The sequence below is a fragment of the Mirounga leonina genome, unplaced genomic scaffold (assembly GCF_011800145.1).
Source record: "Mirounga leonina isolate KUSES-001 unplaced genomic scaffold, KU_Mleo_1.0 Mir_176, whole genome shotgun sequence".
NCBI lineage: Eukaryota > Metazoa > Chordata > Mammalia > Carnivora > Phocidae > Mirounga > Mirounga leonina.
In genome coordinates, this window is record NW_023270454.1 from 57568970 (window position 1) to 57589801 (window position 20832).

Sequence of the window (20832 nt, forward strand, 5' to 3'; positions counted from 1 at the left end):
TCTTTAATAGCATCAGATTGATGTTATATGATGTGAATCATGAGGCCACCTTTTGCTTCTCTTCCATAAATCCGTAGTTTCATCTTTGTTTCATAGTTTCATTCTTATAAATCTTTCTGAGATTATCATTTAAAATTCATATTCATTAGAAAGGAGAAAAAAAACTTTTGTAGCTTAAATCTCAATTATTATGCTTATTAATTGCTAATTTAGAGAGAGAAGCAGCTTGCAAACCATGGACGTCACAGGAATTGAAACATAAAAATTAATGGCACCAACTACAAGAAATGGTTGCAGAAAAAGAATTTGTGGAAAAAATGATGTATTGTTCCTACCCCTGAAGTTTTTCAGTTATACAAGAAATAAAATAGGAAAACAAATATGCATCTGCCTACCTATTTTGCCATATTTGCTTTAAGTCTGAGTTTTCTGTTTTGTTTTAAAGGAAAAAATAATCCACATTCGAAGCCTTCCCAGGTATCCCTTACTAATTTTGATCTCATACCCCGTAAGATGACTCCTCTTATGGATTTACTTTTTATATCTATGTAGTTTGACTAACTTATATGCAGTTTGACTACATAGGGAGATATGTATGTATATTCACATACTAGTTATATGCTCAAGTTTTATACAGTTTTGATTCTGTATCAGCAGTTCTCAAAATTTTTTTATTTTAGGTTTTCTTTGCACTCTTAAAAATTGTTAAGGATGTCAAAGAACCTTTATGTGGGTTATGTATCAGTATTTGCTGTATTTGAAATTTAAACTGATAAACTTAAATATGTACTAATAAATATTTAATAATAAATTCATTACATATTAACATAAGTAACTTTTAAATGAAAGAATATATATTGTCAAGGACCAAAAAAAAAAAAACCCAAAACCACATACTTAAAAGAAGAGCATTGTTACACATTTTTTACAACTCTTTCTAACATTAGGCTTAATAAAAGACAATTGGATTATCATATCTGCTTCTGAATGCAGCCTCTGGAAAACTCTACTGTATCCTTGAGAGAGAACTAGAGTGAAAAGGCAAATCATATCTTAGTTTTATTCTTACCCTGAAAGGTTCTAGAGTATAGGAAACCCTTAGGGAACCTCAGACCACACTTTCAAAACCACTCTTCTATATAAGTGGCATTGTGTTCCTGGCAGTATTCTGCAATATTTTCTGTGTAACTTTTTTTTTTTTATGTTATCTATGTTGTTATATGTGGTTCTGAATGATTCATTTTAACTACTGTACAATATATAATTCCAGTCTTTATGTTATGATTCATTTGTCGTTGTTGTCATGTTGATACTCATTTAAGATGTACTCAGCTTTTTATGGGGCGCCTGGTGGCTCAATCGGTTAAGTGCCCCACTCTTGATTTCCACTGGGGTCATGCTCTCTGGGTCATAGGATCGAGCCCTGTGTTGGGCTCTGTGCTGAGCGTGGAACCTGCTTAAGATTCTCTCTCTCCCTTTCTCTCTCTCTCCCCACCTGACTTGACTGCATGGGTGCACTCTCACTCCCCATCCCGGCCCCCAAAAAGTTGTATTGAGCTTTTAAACTTCTACAAAACCATGCTGCTAACATTCTCTCTTGGGCATACATACTAAAAATGAAGTAGTGAAGGGTGACTCCAAATTGCATAGTTAGAAGTGAAATTTGGGATCATAGGGTATATTCATCTTCAACTCTGTGAGATAGCACCAAACTAACCTTTAAAATTGTAACAGTTTATTCTCTTACAGTGTTGTGTATTTGAGTTTCCATTACTCTTTTAGGTCACTGACACTTACTGTATTGTCATAGTTCTTTATGTTTCAGAAAGTGAACATGAAATGGTATCTTACTATTTTAAATATCTTTGATCCTATGGCTTGTCATTTTGTTTGTAAAATTTTTGTTTTGAAATGTAAAAAGTGAGTATTTTTTTATTATTTCCTTTATGTTTTACTTTTTTTGGGTCTGAATATTTAAAAACTTGTTCTCTACTTGATTGTTTTACTGGCATTTGTTGAGTGGCATGTCTTTCACTATTAATCTATAATACCACCAGTGTGAGATACAAACATGTATGTATGTATTTTTGAGTTCTCACTTTTACTCTGGTCTATTCATTCATTCTTTCATTCATTCATTTAACAATTATATATTGGATACTTGGATCACCAGATGCCATTCTTAATACTGGGATATATTAGTAAAAGTGGAAATGTCATCGTGTTTATTGAGCTTACATTTTTTGGGTTGGAGTGGGTGGTTGGTAGAAAAGTAAAAATTAATAAGATACTAATAGCATATCAATTGACAGTAAATGCTGTGTGGAAAATCAAACTAGAGTAAGGAGGATAGTAGTGATGTACTGGGAGATTGTGGGAGAAGGATTGCTATTTTACATTGGGGAGATTAGGGCATTGTGAAGAAAATTTCTGACGAGAACATTCCAGACTGAGGAAATATCAAGTGCAAAGTCCTGAAGTGGAACTTGGTTTAATATAATCCAAAAAAAATAAGGGAACCTGTGTGGCTAGAACAGAATAAGCAACAGGGTATGTGTAGGAGACAAGTAGAGAACAGGATCCATACAATGTCTGGCCTTCAAGGCTGTTGTAAGGACATTTATTTTTAGTTTCAGTAATTTGGAAGACATCAGGTCTTCTAAACAGAGTAGTAACATCCTCTGGCTTAAGATTTTAAAGGATCACATTGACTACTTTGTTGAGAACTGGGTTGGTGAAGGTGGAAACAGGAAATCAGTACCTGGCTAGTGTAGAAATGGAGGAAAGAGGCAGTGGTGCTTGGACTTGGGTAAAGTGGTGGAGGTAGTGAGACTTGTTCTGTTTTGATTATTTTTAAGATTGATCTGAAAGCACACTGGATGTGGAGGATGAGGAAAACAAAGAGGAGTAAAGGACTATTCTAAAATTTTTGGCCTAAAACTGGAAGGATGGGATTGACCTTTACTGAAACGGAGAAGACTAAGGGAAGCACAAGTTGAGGGTTAGAGGTCTGAAGTTTAGGTTTTAATATGTTCAACAGCAGATACCTAAGCAGAAAAGTTGAGTAAGTAGTTAGATTCACAAGTCTAGATTCAGAAAAGAGGTGCTGGCTATATATATAAATTTCAGTGGAATATAGATGGTACTTAAGGGCATTAATAAACTTATGTAAAAAGTGAATGTAAATAGAGAAAGAGAAGATCCAAGATCTGAATATTGATATATTTCAAAATTGAAAGGTTGAGAAGATGTGAAGAAGAGTAGCTAGTGTGGTAGGAGGTGAGAGCCAAGTCCTAGAGGAGGGGTATGGAGGTGGAAGAGCTTCATTTCAGCCTTACAACGACACTACACAAATAATGCAATAAATTAATTTGAGAATATGATAACCACTACAAAGAAAACAGTTGAGATGGAGTGTTTAGAATAACAGCAATAAGTGATGATGAAGTCTTCTTAAGACATGGTGATCAGGGACCGTGTCTTTCAGGAGCAGAATTTGTGCTGAAACATAAAGGACAAGAAATTCTATATGGGGGAACTTTCTAGGCAGAGGGAGTACCAAGTGCATTGGCCTTTAAAAAAAAAAAAAAAAAAGACATGTTTACTGTTAGAACTGAAAGGAGGGCATTGTGACTGGAGCAAAAGGAAGGACTCAGGAATGAAACCTAAGATTTTGGCTTAAGAACTTTGGCTTAACTTGGTTAAGTTTCTGCCTTCAGTTCAGGTCACAATCCCAGGGACCTGGGGTTGAGTCCCACATTGGGCTCCCTGCTCAGCAAGGAGTCTGCTCTCCCTACTTGTCCGCTCGTTCGCACACGCTCTCTCTCTCAAATAAATAAAATCTTAAAAAAAGAAAAAAAGAAACTAGGGGATGCTGAGATACATCAAGTGACATTGGAAAGGCAGGTGGGGAAGAACTTATTTGGGTGAGATCATATGATAATTGTCTTTCTCTGACTGACTTATTTCGCTTAGCATAATATCCTCTAGTTCTATCCACGTCATTGCAAATGGCAAGATTTCATTTTTTGATGGCTGAATAGTATTCCATAGTGTGTATGTGTGTGTGTGTGTGTGTGTATCTTCTTTATGTATATACCATATCTTCCTTTATCCATTCATCTGTTGATGGGCATCTGGGCTCTTTCCATGTTTTGGCTATTGTGGACATTGCTGCTATAAACATTGGGGTGCAGGTGCCCTTTCAGATTACTTCTTTAAACATACTAAATTTGAGGTGCCTATGGGGCATCCACACAGGAGATTGGTAGCAGATAGTTTGGGGGATTTTTACTTTTGAGTTTAGGGTGAGGTCAAGGTAGAAAAAAGAACTCAACATTTTTAAAGCCATAGATTGGCTTCTGGTTATAATATGAGTAAGTAAGGCATGGAAAATAGTACAAAAGCAAGAAAGTAAAACTATGAGAGAACTATAAGCCCAAACCTTAATATAATGTGGAAGTTGATATCAAATTGAGATGCAGACAAAACTGGCAGAGCTTTTATTCTTTAAAATAAGTGCAGACCCTGAATATCATCAAGAGTATATAAAGGTTCTTATTTGGAACCATGGAGACAGGTTGTAGACTTATGCTAGAAGTTCCCCTGGACTGAGTTAGGGAGAAAACAAAGAGGGCAGGGAAGAATGAGTCAGACATTTGGGGGTAGTTTAGGAGGGGATTGTGGTAAGAAACCCTGCCTTATGTTTATCCCCACAGCTTCTGATCTTAATTGGCTGGGGAGAAGTAGAAGCTCAAAGATATTTTTCATGCCCGTAACTCTGAGTCATAAGGAGAATTCTTACAAGCCTGGACACTGGCTACTAACCTGCAGTTGCTGGTCCAGAGGGAACTTATCTTACTGAAGAAGAGCTGTCACAGATATATAAAAATACATCTCAAGAACAAAAGAGGAAGGAATCTGAGAAGCAGAGCACGAGAAACACTCACCAAAAAAAATGTTGCCATGGAAAAAAAGAAATCTATGGCCAAACATACAGCCTTAAATGAAAACGTAATTAATAAGAAATTACCTGAGTTAAACAGTTGCACAAAGCAGAAATAGAAGTGCTGGGAAAGGGGTGCCTGGGTGGCTCAGTAGCTTAAGCATCTGCCTTGGGCTCAGGTCATGATCCCAGGGTCCTGGGACCAAGTCCCGCATTGGACTTCTTCCTCTGCTTCTGCCTGCCACTCCCCTTGCTTGTACTCACTCTCATTCACACTCTCTCTCTGACAAATAAAATCTTTAAAAAAAAAAAGTGCTTGGAGAAAAGATAGTAAGACAATGGAATGAGATGAAACATGCCCAAAACATGTATGAGGGTTTACTCTGTGAAAAGGGAGATATTTCAAATCAATAGGAGAAAGATAATCTCATAAATAGTTTTGGGATATCTGTGGAGACATGTGGAAAAAATTTGGAACCCTAGGTCACATCTTTATGTCAGAATTTGATTAAAAAATAAAAGTAAAATGTTCAAAGCTTTTGAAGAAAACATGAGGAAATGCTTTTCAAGCTTAGAGTTGGGAAATGTGACATAAAACTCAGGAATCATAAAAGAAAAAAAGACTCTGATATATTATCTGTATAAAAATAAAAAAAGAAACTGCATGTCAAAAAAAATATGTTAAAAAGTCAAAAGGAAAAATACAAATAGTGGAAAAAATTAGCAACAAATGTATTTGCTTAATACTGAGGAGTCCCAAAAAGAGAAAATTTGACAATCTTTTGTAAAATGGGCAAAGAGATATAAAGACACAGTTTAAAGAAAAAGAAATATGACTCCTAGACATATGTAAATGGGATTGGCCTCATGATAAACAAAATGTAAATTAAAACTACAATGATGCCATTTTTTTATGTATCTGTGTAAAAATTAAAGAGGCACTCTTACATAGCTGTTGGGAATATATATTTATGTAATTTTTAAGGAGAGTGTTTTGTCAATTACTACCAAAGTATACACAGGTATGCCCCTTAACCTAGCAACTGTAATCCTAGTAATATATATTACAGATGTGCTTATATCTTGTACAAGAACATGGTAGACTTAGACTGAACCATATCAATAATCATATTAAATATAAATGGCAAATATCCTAATTAAATGTCAGTTTGCTTGGATAAAAATGTAAGATCTAATTATATGTTGCCTACAGTATACTTTATATATAAAGAGACACATAGTCTAAATGAAAAAGAATGAGGAAATATATATTATCCTAAGCCTAATCAAAAGAAAAAGCTTACATTAATATCAGGTGATGTAAATTTTGAAGAAAAGAATACTACCAGGGATCAGAGAGGATCATTTCATAATGATAAAGGGATCAATTCCTGAAGGATATAACAGTCATAATTGTTTCTTAGTAATAACACAACTTCAAAATATCAAAAACTAATACAGTTGCAAGAAGACGTAATTACATTCAAATCCACACATACATTCTGATATTTTAACACTCCCCTTTCAATAATGGATAGAGCAAATAAACAGCAGATCAGTAAGAACAATTGGACAATACTATCACCAAATGACCTAATTGACATTTGTAAAACAGTCTACCCAACAATAGCAGAGTACACATTCTTTTCAGGTGTCCATACAACATTTACTAAGATAGATATATTCTGGGCCATAAAACAAATCCTAATAAATTTAAGGGTATGCAAGTTATATGAAGTATGTTACCTGATCACAGTTGAATTAAGTAATGATAATAACACAATAACCTAAAAAACCTGGGAAATCACCAAATATTTGAAAGCTATACAACTCACATCTAAAAAACCTATAATTCAGAGAAGGAATCAAAGGGAAATTATTTTGAACTAGATGATATTGAAAATAGTTAAGAAGGGAATTCATAGTATTAAAGAATTATATTAGAAGGAAAGTATGAAAAAATTAAGTTTTTATTTTAAGAAACTATAAAAAGAAGAGCAAACAACTAGTAAGCAAAAGCAACAAAATAATCATCAAATCCTATCAATTTCACCCACCAGATTTCCCTCAAATCCTTATAATATTTGCTATAATATAATTAGTAGACCCTAGTGGTTAAGAGTATAAATTCTGGTGACCAACCACCTGGTTTGCCTAGGAGTTGGGGGTGGGGAGGAGGTGCAGCTAGTTTCTCAAATCAGTGCTTAAAACTTGGAAAGTCCCAGGCAAACCTTAGGATGAATGGTCCATCCTTCTGTAGGTTCTGGAGTCAGACCTTAGACCTGAATCCCTTCCTTTAACTTTGGACAAATGACTTATCCTCATGTGCCTTGATTTCCTCATCTGGAAATGGGTATTATAATAGTACCCATCTTAAAGACTTTATGTGAAAATCAAATGAGTTAGTGGATATGTAAAGTACTTAAAGCATGTAAAACACTGAATTAAAGTTAGCAGTGGTGCTCCCCCTTTTTTTTTTATAAGCAGTGGCCTCCCAACTCACTCTTCCCTTGTAGATTTACCCTGCTTCAGGCTTTCCTTCAAATATAGCCAGTTACCTTTATAAACACAAATATAAACATCTCAATTTCCTGCCTTAAAGTACTTCAGTGGCTCTTTAGTACTCTTAGATCACAGTCCAAATTTCATAATAAAGTTTATAAAACCCAGTGTTTACGTATTTTCCTAACTTTTCTTCCATACTTTGTTCAGTGGTCTTTCTCTTCTTCAAGACTTTCAGGTGAGGTTCCCACAACTAGATTTTTTTTTTTTTTTGGTCCTGTGTGTTGTCCTTACCCTAACTCTTTCTCCTGACTAAGCTCCTTTTTTTTGGCTTCCCTGAGCTCTCCCCCACCCTATCCCTGTCAAAAGTAAGTTCTAAGTTGGCCCTCTGTGTACTCCCATAGCACTGTGTTACTTCTCAAGTGGCAGTGATTATAGTACATTACTTTGGTATGTTATATACTATGGTATAAATATTACTATAGTACCTGTTATTCATCAACCTTCTTTGTTCTCATAATAGAGGAAATATATACATAAGGTACAGTAAAGTAAATTTTCCCAAATTTAGCATATTCCTTCTGTCAGGATTGCCCTTCTTCCTCTTAATTATAATTTATTATAAAATGTATTATTACAATTCCTGGAAAACTATAATTGGTTCTTCAAAACTTAATTCATCTGAGCACCTAATATTTGAATATTTCTCTGACATCCTCTGCCTTTCCTCTCTACTTCCCTTGAGTTGGTCATTTATCAATCACATTAGTGATGTTACCGCTTTTTATCATAGCACTGAGCATAATGCATTGAAGTCATTTGTTTTCCATTCTAGCCTACAACAATGTCAAGTCTTTATTTAGGATCTGTTATGGGCACAGCACTATGCTAAGTCTTGGAGTACACTCATGAGCAAAACTGACATGGTCCCTCTTTTCTTGATGCTTACAGTGTAAAGGAAGAAATAAGGATCATTGACATTAATAAGTCTAACTGCAAATTTGATAGTGTTATGAAAGAAATATTTTTAATACTATGAAAGCATATTACAGGGATTCAATCTTGGAAAAGTGACTCTCAGGCTTACAATCGAAGATTAAGGAGGAGTTAATTACATGAAGAGAGAAAAGAAGCACATTTCAGGCAGAGAAAACTGCAAATGAAAAGGTCCTTGTGTGGGATGACTGGGTGGCTCCCGGTTAAGTCTCTGCCTTCGGCTCAGGTCATGATCCCAGGGTCTTGGGATTGAGTCCTGCATCAGGCTCCCTGCTCAGCGGGAAGCCTGCTTCTCCCACTGCCTGCTGTTCCCCCTGCTTGTGCGTGCTCCCTCTCTCTCTCTCTGTCTGTCTCTGACAGATGAAATCTTAAAAAAAAAAAAATGAAAAGGTCCTTGTGTAATTGTATCTTATTTAATAAAAGTCATTGAAAGAAGGCTAGTGTGGCTGGAGTAGTATTGTAAAAAGGTTCCTCTGGCTGCAGTAGAACTCTGGGGAAGTGGTTGGAGACATGTAACATACAGAACATCCAGGTGATTATGGTGGCCCAGGTGAGAGATGATGGTAGCGTGGAGTAGGATGATGATGTTACAGACTGAGGTGGGTTTGAGAGATTTTTAGAAAGAAATATTGGTAGGACATAGTGATAAATTAGATCTTGGTTGCTATGGGATTGAAAGTTTAAGAAGAGAGTTGTAGAAAGTATTAGCTGTAAAGTTTTGGTATTCATAACTAAATGGATTATGTCCCTTTCAGTGCCTTATTCAGCACATGACATGGTTAAGTAAATGTTTGTTGAAAATGAATGAGCATTGTTTCAGCTATGAAAATGTTATATTCGATTGCAGTATAAGTTATGAGTAGGAAATGCTTGTTCTGTTGAATTAAATGTAATAATTTGTTCTTTAACATTGAAATTTGAACATACACCAAACAGGACGTAGATTATAGTAATTTATCTTTGTACCATCTTTTAAAAATAAAATTTGTGCGTGACAAGCTAGTATAGCCTGCAGTCATTTTGTAAGAGAAATAATAATGAAACATTTCTAAATGATATGGGACACTTGCTATTTTCTTTTTATTAAAGTGGTCCCCAAAGGTTTTTTTTTTTTTTTCCTTTGCAACACATTTTAACTTGGTTATAAGCAATTCGAGCTTTTTATTGGAGATTCAAAAAATCAGGAAGGGAATATTGAAATGTGGTTTCCTAAAGTTCCTACTGTCCTCCTTAGCTGAATTACTAACACACACACACACACTCTCTCTCACTTACTTTATTGTGGAAAATGTTGTTACTGAAATGTGGACTATTTAGGACTAGTATCTTAAAGTAAGGAACTGAAACTTGTACAATATTTTTATTCTAAAACCTTAATTTATGTATTCTTAAAATATATTTATAACCTGTATGACTAATGTTTGAATGCTAAACTAAACATCATAGCCAGTAACATTCAAAATGTTCATTTGAATGTGTTTTACAGATGTGTTCTGCTCCCTCTTTTGGGAATGAAGCCTCCCCAGCAAAGCCTGTATCTGCTTGTTGATTCTGTTGATGAAGGGTGTAACATTACTGAAGGTGAACAGACGTCTACCAGCTTATCTGGAACTGTTGCAGAGCTTTTAGCTGGTCACCATGAGTTCTTTCCACCATGGCTATTACTTCTGTGTTCTGCCCGAAAACAGAGTAAGGCTGTTACTAAGATGTTTACCGGTAAGTGTAATTATTGCCATGTATGTATATTGATATGTTATCGATATATTTCTAAACTATCTGTCTTATCTTCTAAACTATCTGTTGGCATTTTTGTGCAAATGCCACATTGGTTTAATATTTTTTTATTTTTTGGGTACATTTACTTCCCTGCCCTCGTTGTCACCAATATTATTATTCTGAATTACATATTTTTACTTTTATTCCTCCAGATTGACTTTAATAGCATACTTTTTAAAATTATAACTATTAATGATATAAACAAAAAATACTAAACTTGGTTAAAACTTTTAATATAGGAGAATTTTGAAATATAAAATATGCTTTCTTTCCATCCATGAGCATAGCATATTTTTTCATTTATTCAACTTTTTTCCTAGACTTTTTTCAGTTTTCCTTGCCTATGTCCTACATATTTCTTTCTGCTTTTTGCTATTGTTTTAAGTTGAAATATATGGGCTTTGAATTGAAATGAGTGCGTTCAGAATTAAAATTGGTAGGTGTATCACCATAGGGAAAGAACAGTAAGATTTTTACTAGTCTAAATAAGTTTCATCCACTCATATCTGAGGATTTAACATTGTTGGAAAGAGATTTTCTCTTTCCTGATGTATTCACTACACTAACCAGTAGCATTTTTATTAATGGCTTCAGATTAGAGTCAATTTAATGAAAATTACTTTGGCCCTTAAGCAGAATCTTGACTGCCTATGAGGTTATTATTGTGGGCTAATGGCAGTTGGTATGTGTTATGGGACTGAAGGAAATAGCCCATTTGAAACCATTTTGTGCACAAAGAAATTAATCCGCAAGTATTTTTGAAGATTTTCATACATATTTATTATATCTGGTTATAAGATAATACATGCTCCATATAGAAAATGTTTTAAATGACAACATACTCAAATATTAACATCTTTCAGGGATAAAATATTAAGTAACCACTCTTTAACATTATTTATTAAATTCTGTGTATGTTACCCTACCTAGTTGAGATCATACTTATATCAATTTGACTTCCTCCTTTTCAATAAAGTTTAACTAAAGCCTTTTAGTGTCACTGTATTGTCTTTTTAATAACCATTTTAACGGCTACATAATTTACTAGTGTATCAATATGCCAGAATTTAGTTGACTTTCTTATTGTTGTATTTCCTAGTTCCTTCCCTCCCTCCCTATCCTATTCTTTAGGATAATAAATACTTGCAGTGAGCATCAGGTTATAAATACTGACACACATCCTATCACCCTGTCATTCTACTGTCAGCAGCATGAAGAAGTTTCATACCCTGGGAAATATTTTCAGTAAGAGTACAAAAGTGGTTCAACAGAGATATGGTCCAACATTTCAGTAAATTCTGTTTTTATCCCCCTAAAAATGTTGAGCATTTTTCAGCCTTATAAAAATGTGTTTAAGTGCTTTGATAGCAATGTATTAAATTGTGCATATTCATAATAAGAGAATTGCATATATAATGATTTGAAGTTGCAATTTTAAAAAAGCAATTATTTTCAGTAACTTTAACTCAAGATATTCAAATTATTAACAGATACTTTCAGTTTTGTTTTAATGAATAGATAACTATCATTAATGATAACATAACAATTTATTCTATCTAAATTCATATTACCAAGCATTTAGATTTGGAAGAGCTTTATTTTTTAAACTGTAAGCATTTTGTATGTATTCTTTATGAAAGTGTATTTATAGTAGTAATTTAGAGGCAGTGACAGGTAATACTCTAATTGGATATAAATATTCAGTCCCATAATTAAGGCTAGTGTACATTCAGGTATGTGGATGGAAATATATAAATTTTTCAAGTGAAAAAGATCAGCTTGTAAAAACAAGCAAGTGTTACTTGTTATCTTTGGCATCCTTTTTTCCTTAGTCATTTGAGAGTTCAGAAAATCTTACCGAGGTGCTTCCATGGATATGTATGTAAGACTTTCCAATGTTGAGTTTAGTATCTCTTGTCATTAAAGTTGAGAGGAGCCCTGAGCCACTAATAGAATAAGAAGTAGTTCCATTTGTAGATCAGAAAATGAAATAGTTTATCTGCCATTAATGCATTTTTACAGAAGGAAGAGAAAACTGATTTATATACTTACAGATATTGTGGCACCTGGGTGGCTCATTCGGTTAAGCAGCCGTCTCTTGGTTTCAGCTCAGGTCATGATCTCATGGGTCATGGGATCAAAGCTCCTTGGGGGGGCTCTGCGCTCAGCAGGGAGTCTGCTTGAAGATTCTTTCCCTGTGTCCCTCCCCCCACCCACGCATAAATCTTTAAAGTGTATATATATATTCATAAGTGTTAATTTATTAGTATTAATTGATTTGTTATTGATTTCTTTGCTTATTAGTTTATTATATATTGAGGACATCCTTTTCAAATATATGGCAACTTCTGTAATCATTTTCAGCTGATGACATCTACTTTTTTTGTCTCTTTAGGTTTTCGAAAAATAAGCTTAGATGACCTTCGGAAGGCATATATTGTTAAGGATGTTCAGCAGTATATCCTTCATCGTTTAGATCAGGAAGAAGCTTTGCGACAACACCTCACAAAAGAAACTGCAGAGATGTTAAATCAACTGCACATTAAAAGCAGTGGATGCTTTCTTTATCTAGAACGAGTTCTAGATGGAGTTGTAGAAAATTTTATTATGTTAAGAGAGATTCGTGACATCCCAGGAACTCTAAATGGTCTCTATCTCTGGCTGTGTCAGAGACTTTTTGTAAGGAAACAGTTTGCAAAAGTTCAGCCCATTTTGAATGTGATTCTTGCAGCCTGCCGGCCTTTGACCATAACGGAATTATATCATGCGGTATGGACCAAAAATATGTCATTAACCTTGGAAGACTTTCAACGTAAGTTAGATGTCCTCTCCAAACTTCTTGTTGATGGACTAGGAAATACTAAAATACTATTCCATTATAGTTTTGCAGAGTGGCTTCTGGATGTGAAACACTGCACTCAGAAGTATTTATGTAATGCAGCAGAAGGACACAGAATGTTGGCTATGAGTTATACCTGTCAAGCCAAGAATTTAACACCGTTGGAAGCACAAGAATTTGCATTGCATTTAATTAATTCAAACTTACAGTTAGAGACAGCTGAGTTAGCTCTCTGGATGATATGGAATGGTACACCTGTCAGAGATTCCCTGTCTACTTTAATACCCAAGGAACAAGAAGTGCTACAGCTGTTGGTTAAAGCTGGTGCTCACGTCAACAGTGAAGATGATCGCACATCGTGCATAGTCCGACAAGCTTTGGAAAGAGAGGATTCCATTCGGACATTATTAGATAATGGAGCTTCGGTAAATCAGTGTGATTCAAATGGGAGAACATTGTTAGCTAATGCGGCATACAGTGGCAATCTTGATGTAGTGAACTTACTTGTCTCCAGGGGAGCAGATTTAGAGATCGAAGATGCGCATGGACACACACCACTTACCCTAGCTGCTAGACAAGGACATACCAAGGTAGTTAATTGTTTGATTGGGTGTGGTGCAAATATTAATCATACTGATCAAGATGGTTGGACAGCATTAAGATCTGCTGCTTGGGGTGGCCATACCGAGGTAGTTTCTGCACTGCTTTATGCAGGTGTAAAAGTGGATTGTGCAGATGCTGATAGCCGAACAGCTTTGAGAGCAGCGGCTTGGGGAGGACATGAGGATATTGTACTGAATTTGCTACAACACGGTGCTGAAGTCAACAAAGCTGATAATGAAGGCAGAACTGCGCTGATAGCAGCAGCATACATGGGCCATAGAGAAATTGTGGAACACCTCCTGGACCACGGAGCAGAAGTGAATCATGAGGATGTTGATGGCAGGACTGCACTCTCTGTAGCTGCACTTTGTGTGCCTGCAAGTAAAGGACATGCATCAGTTGTTAGTCTTTTAATTGATCGAGGTGCTGAAGTAGATCATTGTGATAAAGATGGCATGACTCCGCTGCTGGTAGCTGCCTATGAAGGACATGTCGATGTGGTTGACTTGCTTCTAGAAGGGGGAGCAGATGTAGACCACACAGATAACAATGGTCGGACACCCCTCTTAGCAGCAGCTTCTATGGGCCATGCCTCAGTTGTAAACACACTTTTGTTTTGGGGTGCAGCTGTGGATAGCATCGATAGTGAAGGTAGGACAGTCCTCAGCATAGCTTCAGCCCAAGGAAATGTTGAGGTAGTACGTACTCTCCTGGATAGAGGGTTAGATGAAAATCACAGAGATGATGCTGGATGGACACCATTGCATATGGCAGCTTTTGAAGGTCACAGGTTAATATGTGAAGCACTTATTGAACAAGGTGCTAGAACAAATGAGATCGATAACGATGGACGAATACCTTTCATATTGGCTTCGCAAGAGGGTCATTATGATTGTGTCCAAATATTATTGGAAAATAAATCCAACATTGATCAAAGAGGTTATGATGGGAGAAATGCACTGCGGGTTGCTGCATTAGAAGGGCATAGGGACATTGTTGAATTACTCTTTAGCCATGGAGCTGATGTTAACTACAAAGATGCTGATGGGAGGCCTACGCTTTATATTTTGGCCTTAGAAAACCAACTTACAATGGCTGAGTATTTTCTAGAAAATGGTGCAAATGTAGAAGCAAGTGATGCCGAAGGAAGGACAGCACTTCATGTTTCCTGCTGGCAAGGCCATTTGGAAATGGTGCAGGTTCTGATAACCTACCATGCTGACATCAATGCTGCCGACAATGAAAAGCGATCTGCTTTGCAGTCTGCAGCTTGGCAGGGCCACGTAAAAGTGGTTCAGCTTCTGATCGAGCATGGTGCCATAGTTGACCATACATGTAACCAGGGTGCAACTGCACTCTGTATTGCAGCCCAGGAAGGGCACATTGATGTTGTGCAGGTTTTATTAGAGCACGGTGCTGATCCAAACCATGCTGATCAATTTGGACGCACAGCTATGCGTGTTGCAGCCAAAAACGGACATTCTCAAATAATTAAATTATTAGAAAAATATGGTGCATCTAGTTTGAACGGCTGTTCCCCATCTCCTGTTCATACAATGGAGCAAAAACCTCTGCAGTCGGTGTCTTCAAAAATGCAATCATTAACAATCAAATCAAATAGTTCTGGCAGTACTGGTGGAGGGGACATGCAGCCTTCATTGCGTGGTTTACCTAATGGGCCAGCTCATGCATTCAGTTCTCCTTCAGAATCTCCAGATTCTACAGTCGATCGTCAGAAGTCGTCGTTGTCAAATAATTCCCTGAAAAGCTCGAAAAATTCATCTTTGAGAACTACATCATCCACAGCAACAGCTCAAACAGTGCCAATTGATAGCTTTCATAACCTGTCATTTACAGAACAAATTCAGCAGCATTCGTTGCCACGCAGTAGAAGTCGACAGTCAATTGTGTCCCCGTCTTCCACGACGCAATCCTTGGGACAGAGCCATAATTCACCAAGTAGTGAATTTGAGTGGAGTCAGGTAAAACCCAGCTTGAAGTCAACTAAAACAAATAAAGGGGGGAAATCAGAAAATTCCAGCAAATCTGGGGCAGCTGGGAAAAAAGCTAAACAAAATAATTCTTCACAGCCAAAGGTTTTAGAATATGAAATGACTCAGTTTGATAAAAGAGGGCTGACGGCCAAATCCGGGACTAGTGTGCCACCTAAACAAATATCGGCAGAATCTCAGTGCAAAATTATGGTACCTTCAACTCAGCAAGAAATTGGTCGATCTCAACAGCAATTTCTCATTCATCAACAAAGTGGGGAGCAGAAGAAGAGAAATGGGATAATGACCAATCCAAATTACCATCTTCAGAGCAACCAGGTTTTTCTTGGTAGGGTTTCGGTCCCACGGACAATCCAAGACAGGGGGCATCAGGAAGTGTTAGAAGGATATCCTTCCTCCGAGACGGAATTAAGCCTTAAACAAGCCCTGAAGCTTCAGATTGAGGGTTCTGACCCTAGCTTCAACTATAAAAAGGAAACACCATTATAAAAGGTAACATTTCATCAACATAGAGAATAAAATGTCAAAAGTAGGGTTCTCTCTACTGAGGATACTCTTTTCCCTAATAGTCACATGGCCAATTCCCTCGCCTAATCTCTAGTCAGATGCCATCCTCTCTTTCAACAACACCTTCCCTTTGCTTCCTTGTGAATTCGAATTGTCCCGCCACCAGCACTCTCTTTTTTCCTTTCCTGCTTTTTGTTATCCAAAGAACTTTTTAGCATACTTTATGTACTTTATTTTTTATTATGTTTATTATTTGTCTCTTCCCAACTAAAATGTAAACTGTGTGAAAGTAGGGATTTTTATGTTTTGTTCTCTGACATATTCCATGTACTTGGAATACTGTTTGGACCTATGGTCGTTTCTCAGTGAAAAGGTATTGAGTAAGTGAATGGATGAACGAATGAGTGAATGAATAAATGAATGAATGAATAATAATACTTAATGGATCTCAGATTAAGAATGGCTTCCTATACAGTCATTTCCCCTCTTAAAAGTTCTTTGATGGTAATGGAGGGGAGAGGACCATTTCTGTAATATTCACATTTTGGTTTGAAGAAAATAGTGTATGTAGTGCTTAGTAGATAGGTAGTCAATGTTAATTTCCTTCCTTTTTCACCCTGGAAGAAGTCAAAGATTTAATCAGCAAAAGGTAATTTTTATTATGACAGATCTCTTAAAAATCTTCCAAGTAAAATTTGCACATACCAAGAATAGGTGAGGAAAGATGGTAAGTTGGATGTATTGGCAAGAGGGTATTTAGAGCCTAGTATATTTAGACATAAGAATTATATGTTTAAACCTCAAAATAAATCATATTTATTAAATAAAAACTTTTTCTTCTTTCCACCACAATGGATGCTTCATTAATTACATAGGGGAAGTTAATGAGAAAATATATACATAATTTTATATAATAGATACTTTTTCAGAAGCACATTTCTCTCATTAGAGATAAATCCAAAGGTTTCGTTAGGAATCTTGCTAATTTATACTACAAGTATATTTATCCCACTTTGCTTAATTATTTTTCATCCTCTAACAAAATTGTACTCTTTACTTTAGTAAATTGATATTTCCTCCTTTTGCTTTTTTTGTCTTTGGAGCTATATTTTAGGGGTATTTTAGGTGAAGCATTATTATAAATTATAAACTTCCTGTGCTTTCTAATAGTAAACACCCTTCAATATGAATCGATGGAGGACTGGTCAGATATCGTTTAAAAATAATTTGTGTAAAGTAGTTCATTCTGCTGTGTGATTTATTTTAAAAATATTGTGTTCTGATGGTACAACCCTCTAACTCTCATGACATCTTTTATAAAGGCAAAGTATAAATATATATTAAACAGTAAAACACATGAATTAGGGTAAACATCTTATGGATTCCTTAAAAGTGATTTTTAAGTTGACTAATGAATCTCTAATAGATGTGTCCACTTTATGCTTTACATAGTAAGTATATTTATAATTATATAGGGTCTTAAAACTATATGTAGTTATATAATAAGTATAATGTAGAAATTAATTTTTTTTTTAACTTTTGCATTAGTTTCCTATTCTGTGAAACAGAAGACATTGTGATTGGAGTGGTTCTTCAGCTACTGGATGAAAACATAAAATGCCTGTTGATTTGCTGAAAAAAAAAGAAGAATGTGATATCTGCAGTACAGTTACCTTAATTACTGTAATGTGCCTAAATAGTAAGGCTGCCTTCTCAATGTAACCCTCTGTGCTTAAAAAATTTCATTTTGTGTGCTTTGTATTCACTACACAAGAATAAGCACTTTTGTTTTTAAATGCAGATATATACTGCAGTTCCCTGATAAAAGCTGAAAAAAATTTTAAGTTAAGATTTGATAAATGTGCATGTGCCATGATTCAAATATATACGAAAAGGCAGTGTTCTTTGTATTTATTTTATTTTTTCTTTTTTTGTGGCAAACGAAACTCAAGCATATTGTTTCAGTCACATTTGCATTGTTGTAGTGTATGGCTTGTTTCTTGTATCTTTAAAAATGTTGCTCAATAAAATAAATCATGCAACTATTTTATGTTCAGTACACCTTCAGCATTGGTTGAAAATGTGTTTCTATTTAATGCCACACTGAGGTGAAAAATGGTTTGTTGACAGATTTTTAAAAAATAATTCTAGTGTTTTAGGGAGCTGCTCTGAGTAGTTTAAATTTGGATTTCCCAGTAGAATCCTCCTAATCTCTGGCTACAGATGACAAAAAAGAAAAAGAGAGAAAGAGAAAGAGAGGAAAAAGCAGACTATAGGCAGAACAAAGTTCTGTTTCATTCACTGGGATGCAGTTTCACCTTCCACTCACTTGTCACTCCACCTCCAAGAAGACAGACTATCATCCCTGAGGCATGAAAATTCTCAGGGACAAAGCCATGCCTCAGGGCGTGTGTACGTAGAAGGACATGCACCTGTCTGAGGGTAGATTTTTGATCCCTGAACAATTCATTGACTACACTCATCTCTTCTGTCCAGTTAAATAAAATATCATTTCCCAGCATGAATTTTCATGCTGGCTTCTCTCTCAGTTGTTTCGATCTTGTAAATCACTGCATGACCAAAATAGCCTCCGACTCAAAATCAGTTGAATCAGTTTTCGTGGTAGTTGGATGTAATACGTGCAGTCCTTCACAGATGACACCACTAACCTGTCAGTCATAGCACATGTGTATTTTTTTATTGATAGTTGGTAAACAATAGTGATGGATTTGCACTTTTCTGTCCACATACTCTTTCCTGTTTTCTTCTTTGACCAGTTGCTCACAGGATGACCGGATGGCAGGGTTAAAGATGAAGTCTGTGACCAGGGAAAACAAAGGTGACTGGCTCAAATGAGCTGGGGACCCACAGCCTTGGCCTCCCAGATGGGCTCTAAAGTAGTGAGGCTGGCTTAGATGGGTTGTGTGTATGTCTGGAAAGGTTAGAATTGATTGTTGAGAAGCCAGGGTTGTGGGTTTGATCTCTGAATAAGCCCCGTGAATTTTAGAAAGCCCAGAAATTCTATTTTTCCCATGTGCTGTTGATAAGAAAGAGGAATGAGGAAAGAGAATTTGGAGATTCAGCACAAAAACACTACTACTGGAGAAAAATCTTGAGTAACAGAGGTCAGTAATGTCATCTTCATATATGAAGGACACACATGTGGTGCATTGTTCACAGAAATAGAAATGTGTAATTGGTTGTGATAAGTGTTTCACTTGAATCTTCGTGTAAGGCTTTTGTTTTCTCTTATTTTTTAAAGTCAGCGAAACACATTTTGTTTGTGTCATCGGCAAGTCATAATCAGGAATAGGAGAGAAGTTCAATCGATATTAAGGTGACATGGCAATATTGATAACTCGAATGTGAATGTTTCAAGTACTGAGTTTTTGTCCCTATGGGACATTTATTAAATACACTTAATAGGACTCTTGCAAAGTAGCCTTAAAAGTGTTAATGATTCTATTGATAAATATGAATTCATACTATTATTAGAACCAATCTTACTCATATCTCAAATACAGTACATTTACATTACTGTAGAAGATGAAGCTCTAATTTCTTATTAGGTGTATTTTTCTTTAGAAGAGAACCCTGAAAGCTGCCAGTTTTTCTATTAACCTTGAATTATTGGAATTGTATTTATTTAATTTTATTGTTTTTTTACAAAAATGCACCTTGTGGCCAAAGGGCAAAGATATGATTCATTACATAAGGGATTTATGTTTTTCAAAGAGCTGAATGTTTTCATATCCATACTATGTACACTTGAAACAGTTGGTAGGAAGAGAGTCTGTGGGAAAAATATGATTTTCAAAAGTAGGTATTCCTCTGGATGTTTCTGTATTACTTGTGTTTTGGAATAGGACAGAACTGGCTTTTAGGTAGGATAAGGATGATAAGGGTGCTGAAGATGCCCTGCTTTGCCTATTTGTTTTTGTGGGGGATTTAATAGCATGACTAAAAATGGCTTTTGCTTCATGAAAAAGACTAATAAATAGTCCCCTCAATTAAAAATGCCTAAATAGCTATTTTAAAAATCAAATGTTTAAATTTTGTAAATCACCTGATGTCACTACACACCTATGACGCCATGTGCTTATAACTTTTTTAACATTCCATCTGCGCCCGTTCCCTAAAAGTTATGAGTTGGTAATAAGGGAAGTGATAGAAAATACAGTAATGAAAAATTAAAATCTGAATGTATGTAGGAAAGGTTTTCGAAGGAAAATTGGAACTCCTGTGTACTTACAAAGTACAGCCAGTATCTTTTGTCTCTCTTCCTTATCCCCCCATCCCTACTGGAATCCTTACCAAAAATAATTCACTACTTTAAAAACAGGAGTAAATAATTTTCTCAGTATTGTTTGGCTATGCAAATGTTTGGTTTGCTTAATGTCCTCCATTTACACTTCTCAGCAAATGTAGTTGCAGACAAATGCTTTCTTTTTATTTTTTCCTTGGTTTGGGGTATGTAAATAGCCTAAAATGTACATTGAATTTCACATTGTAAAAGTTTATTTTATTCCTTGTATTATATTAAGCAAAAATCCCTATGTATATGAAAGTGCATAATAAATATATTTGCTCTACAGAGGATATCTTGTTTTAATTTTACCCTTGAACCAGCAGAACATGCGTGACATGTTTAC

At 35.7% G+C, this 20832-nt stretch overlaps 1 protein-coding gene across 2 annotated transcripts in view; it reads left to right on the top strand.

The window, feature by feature from the left end:
* ANKRD50 (ankyrin repeat domain 50) overlaps positions 1 to 20777 on the top strand; it is a 33339-nt gene extending 12562 nt beyond the window's left edge. For both annotated transcript variants that reach the window (XM_035023107.1, XM_035023106.1), the window contains 3 exons: positions 9930 to 10159; positions 12615 to 16165; positions 17729 to 20777. In XM_035023107.1, the coding sequence (XP_034878998.1) occupies positions 9930 to 10159; positions 12615 to 16162 (3778 nt within the window). In that variant the 3' untranslated portion in view covers positions 16163 to 16165; positions 17729 to 20777. The remainder of the gene's footprint in view (positions 1 to 9929; positions 10160 to 12614; positions 16166 to 17728) is intronic.
* The last annotated feature ends 55 nt before the right edge of the window (positions 20778 to 20832 follow it).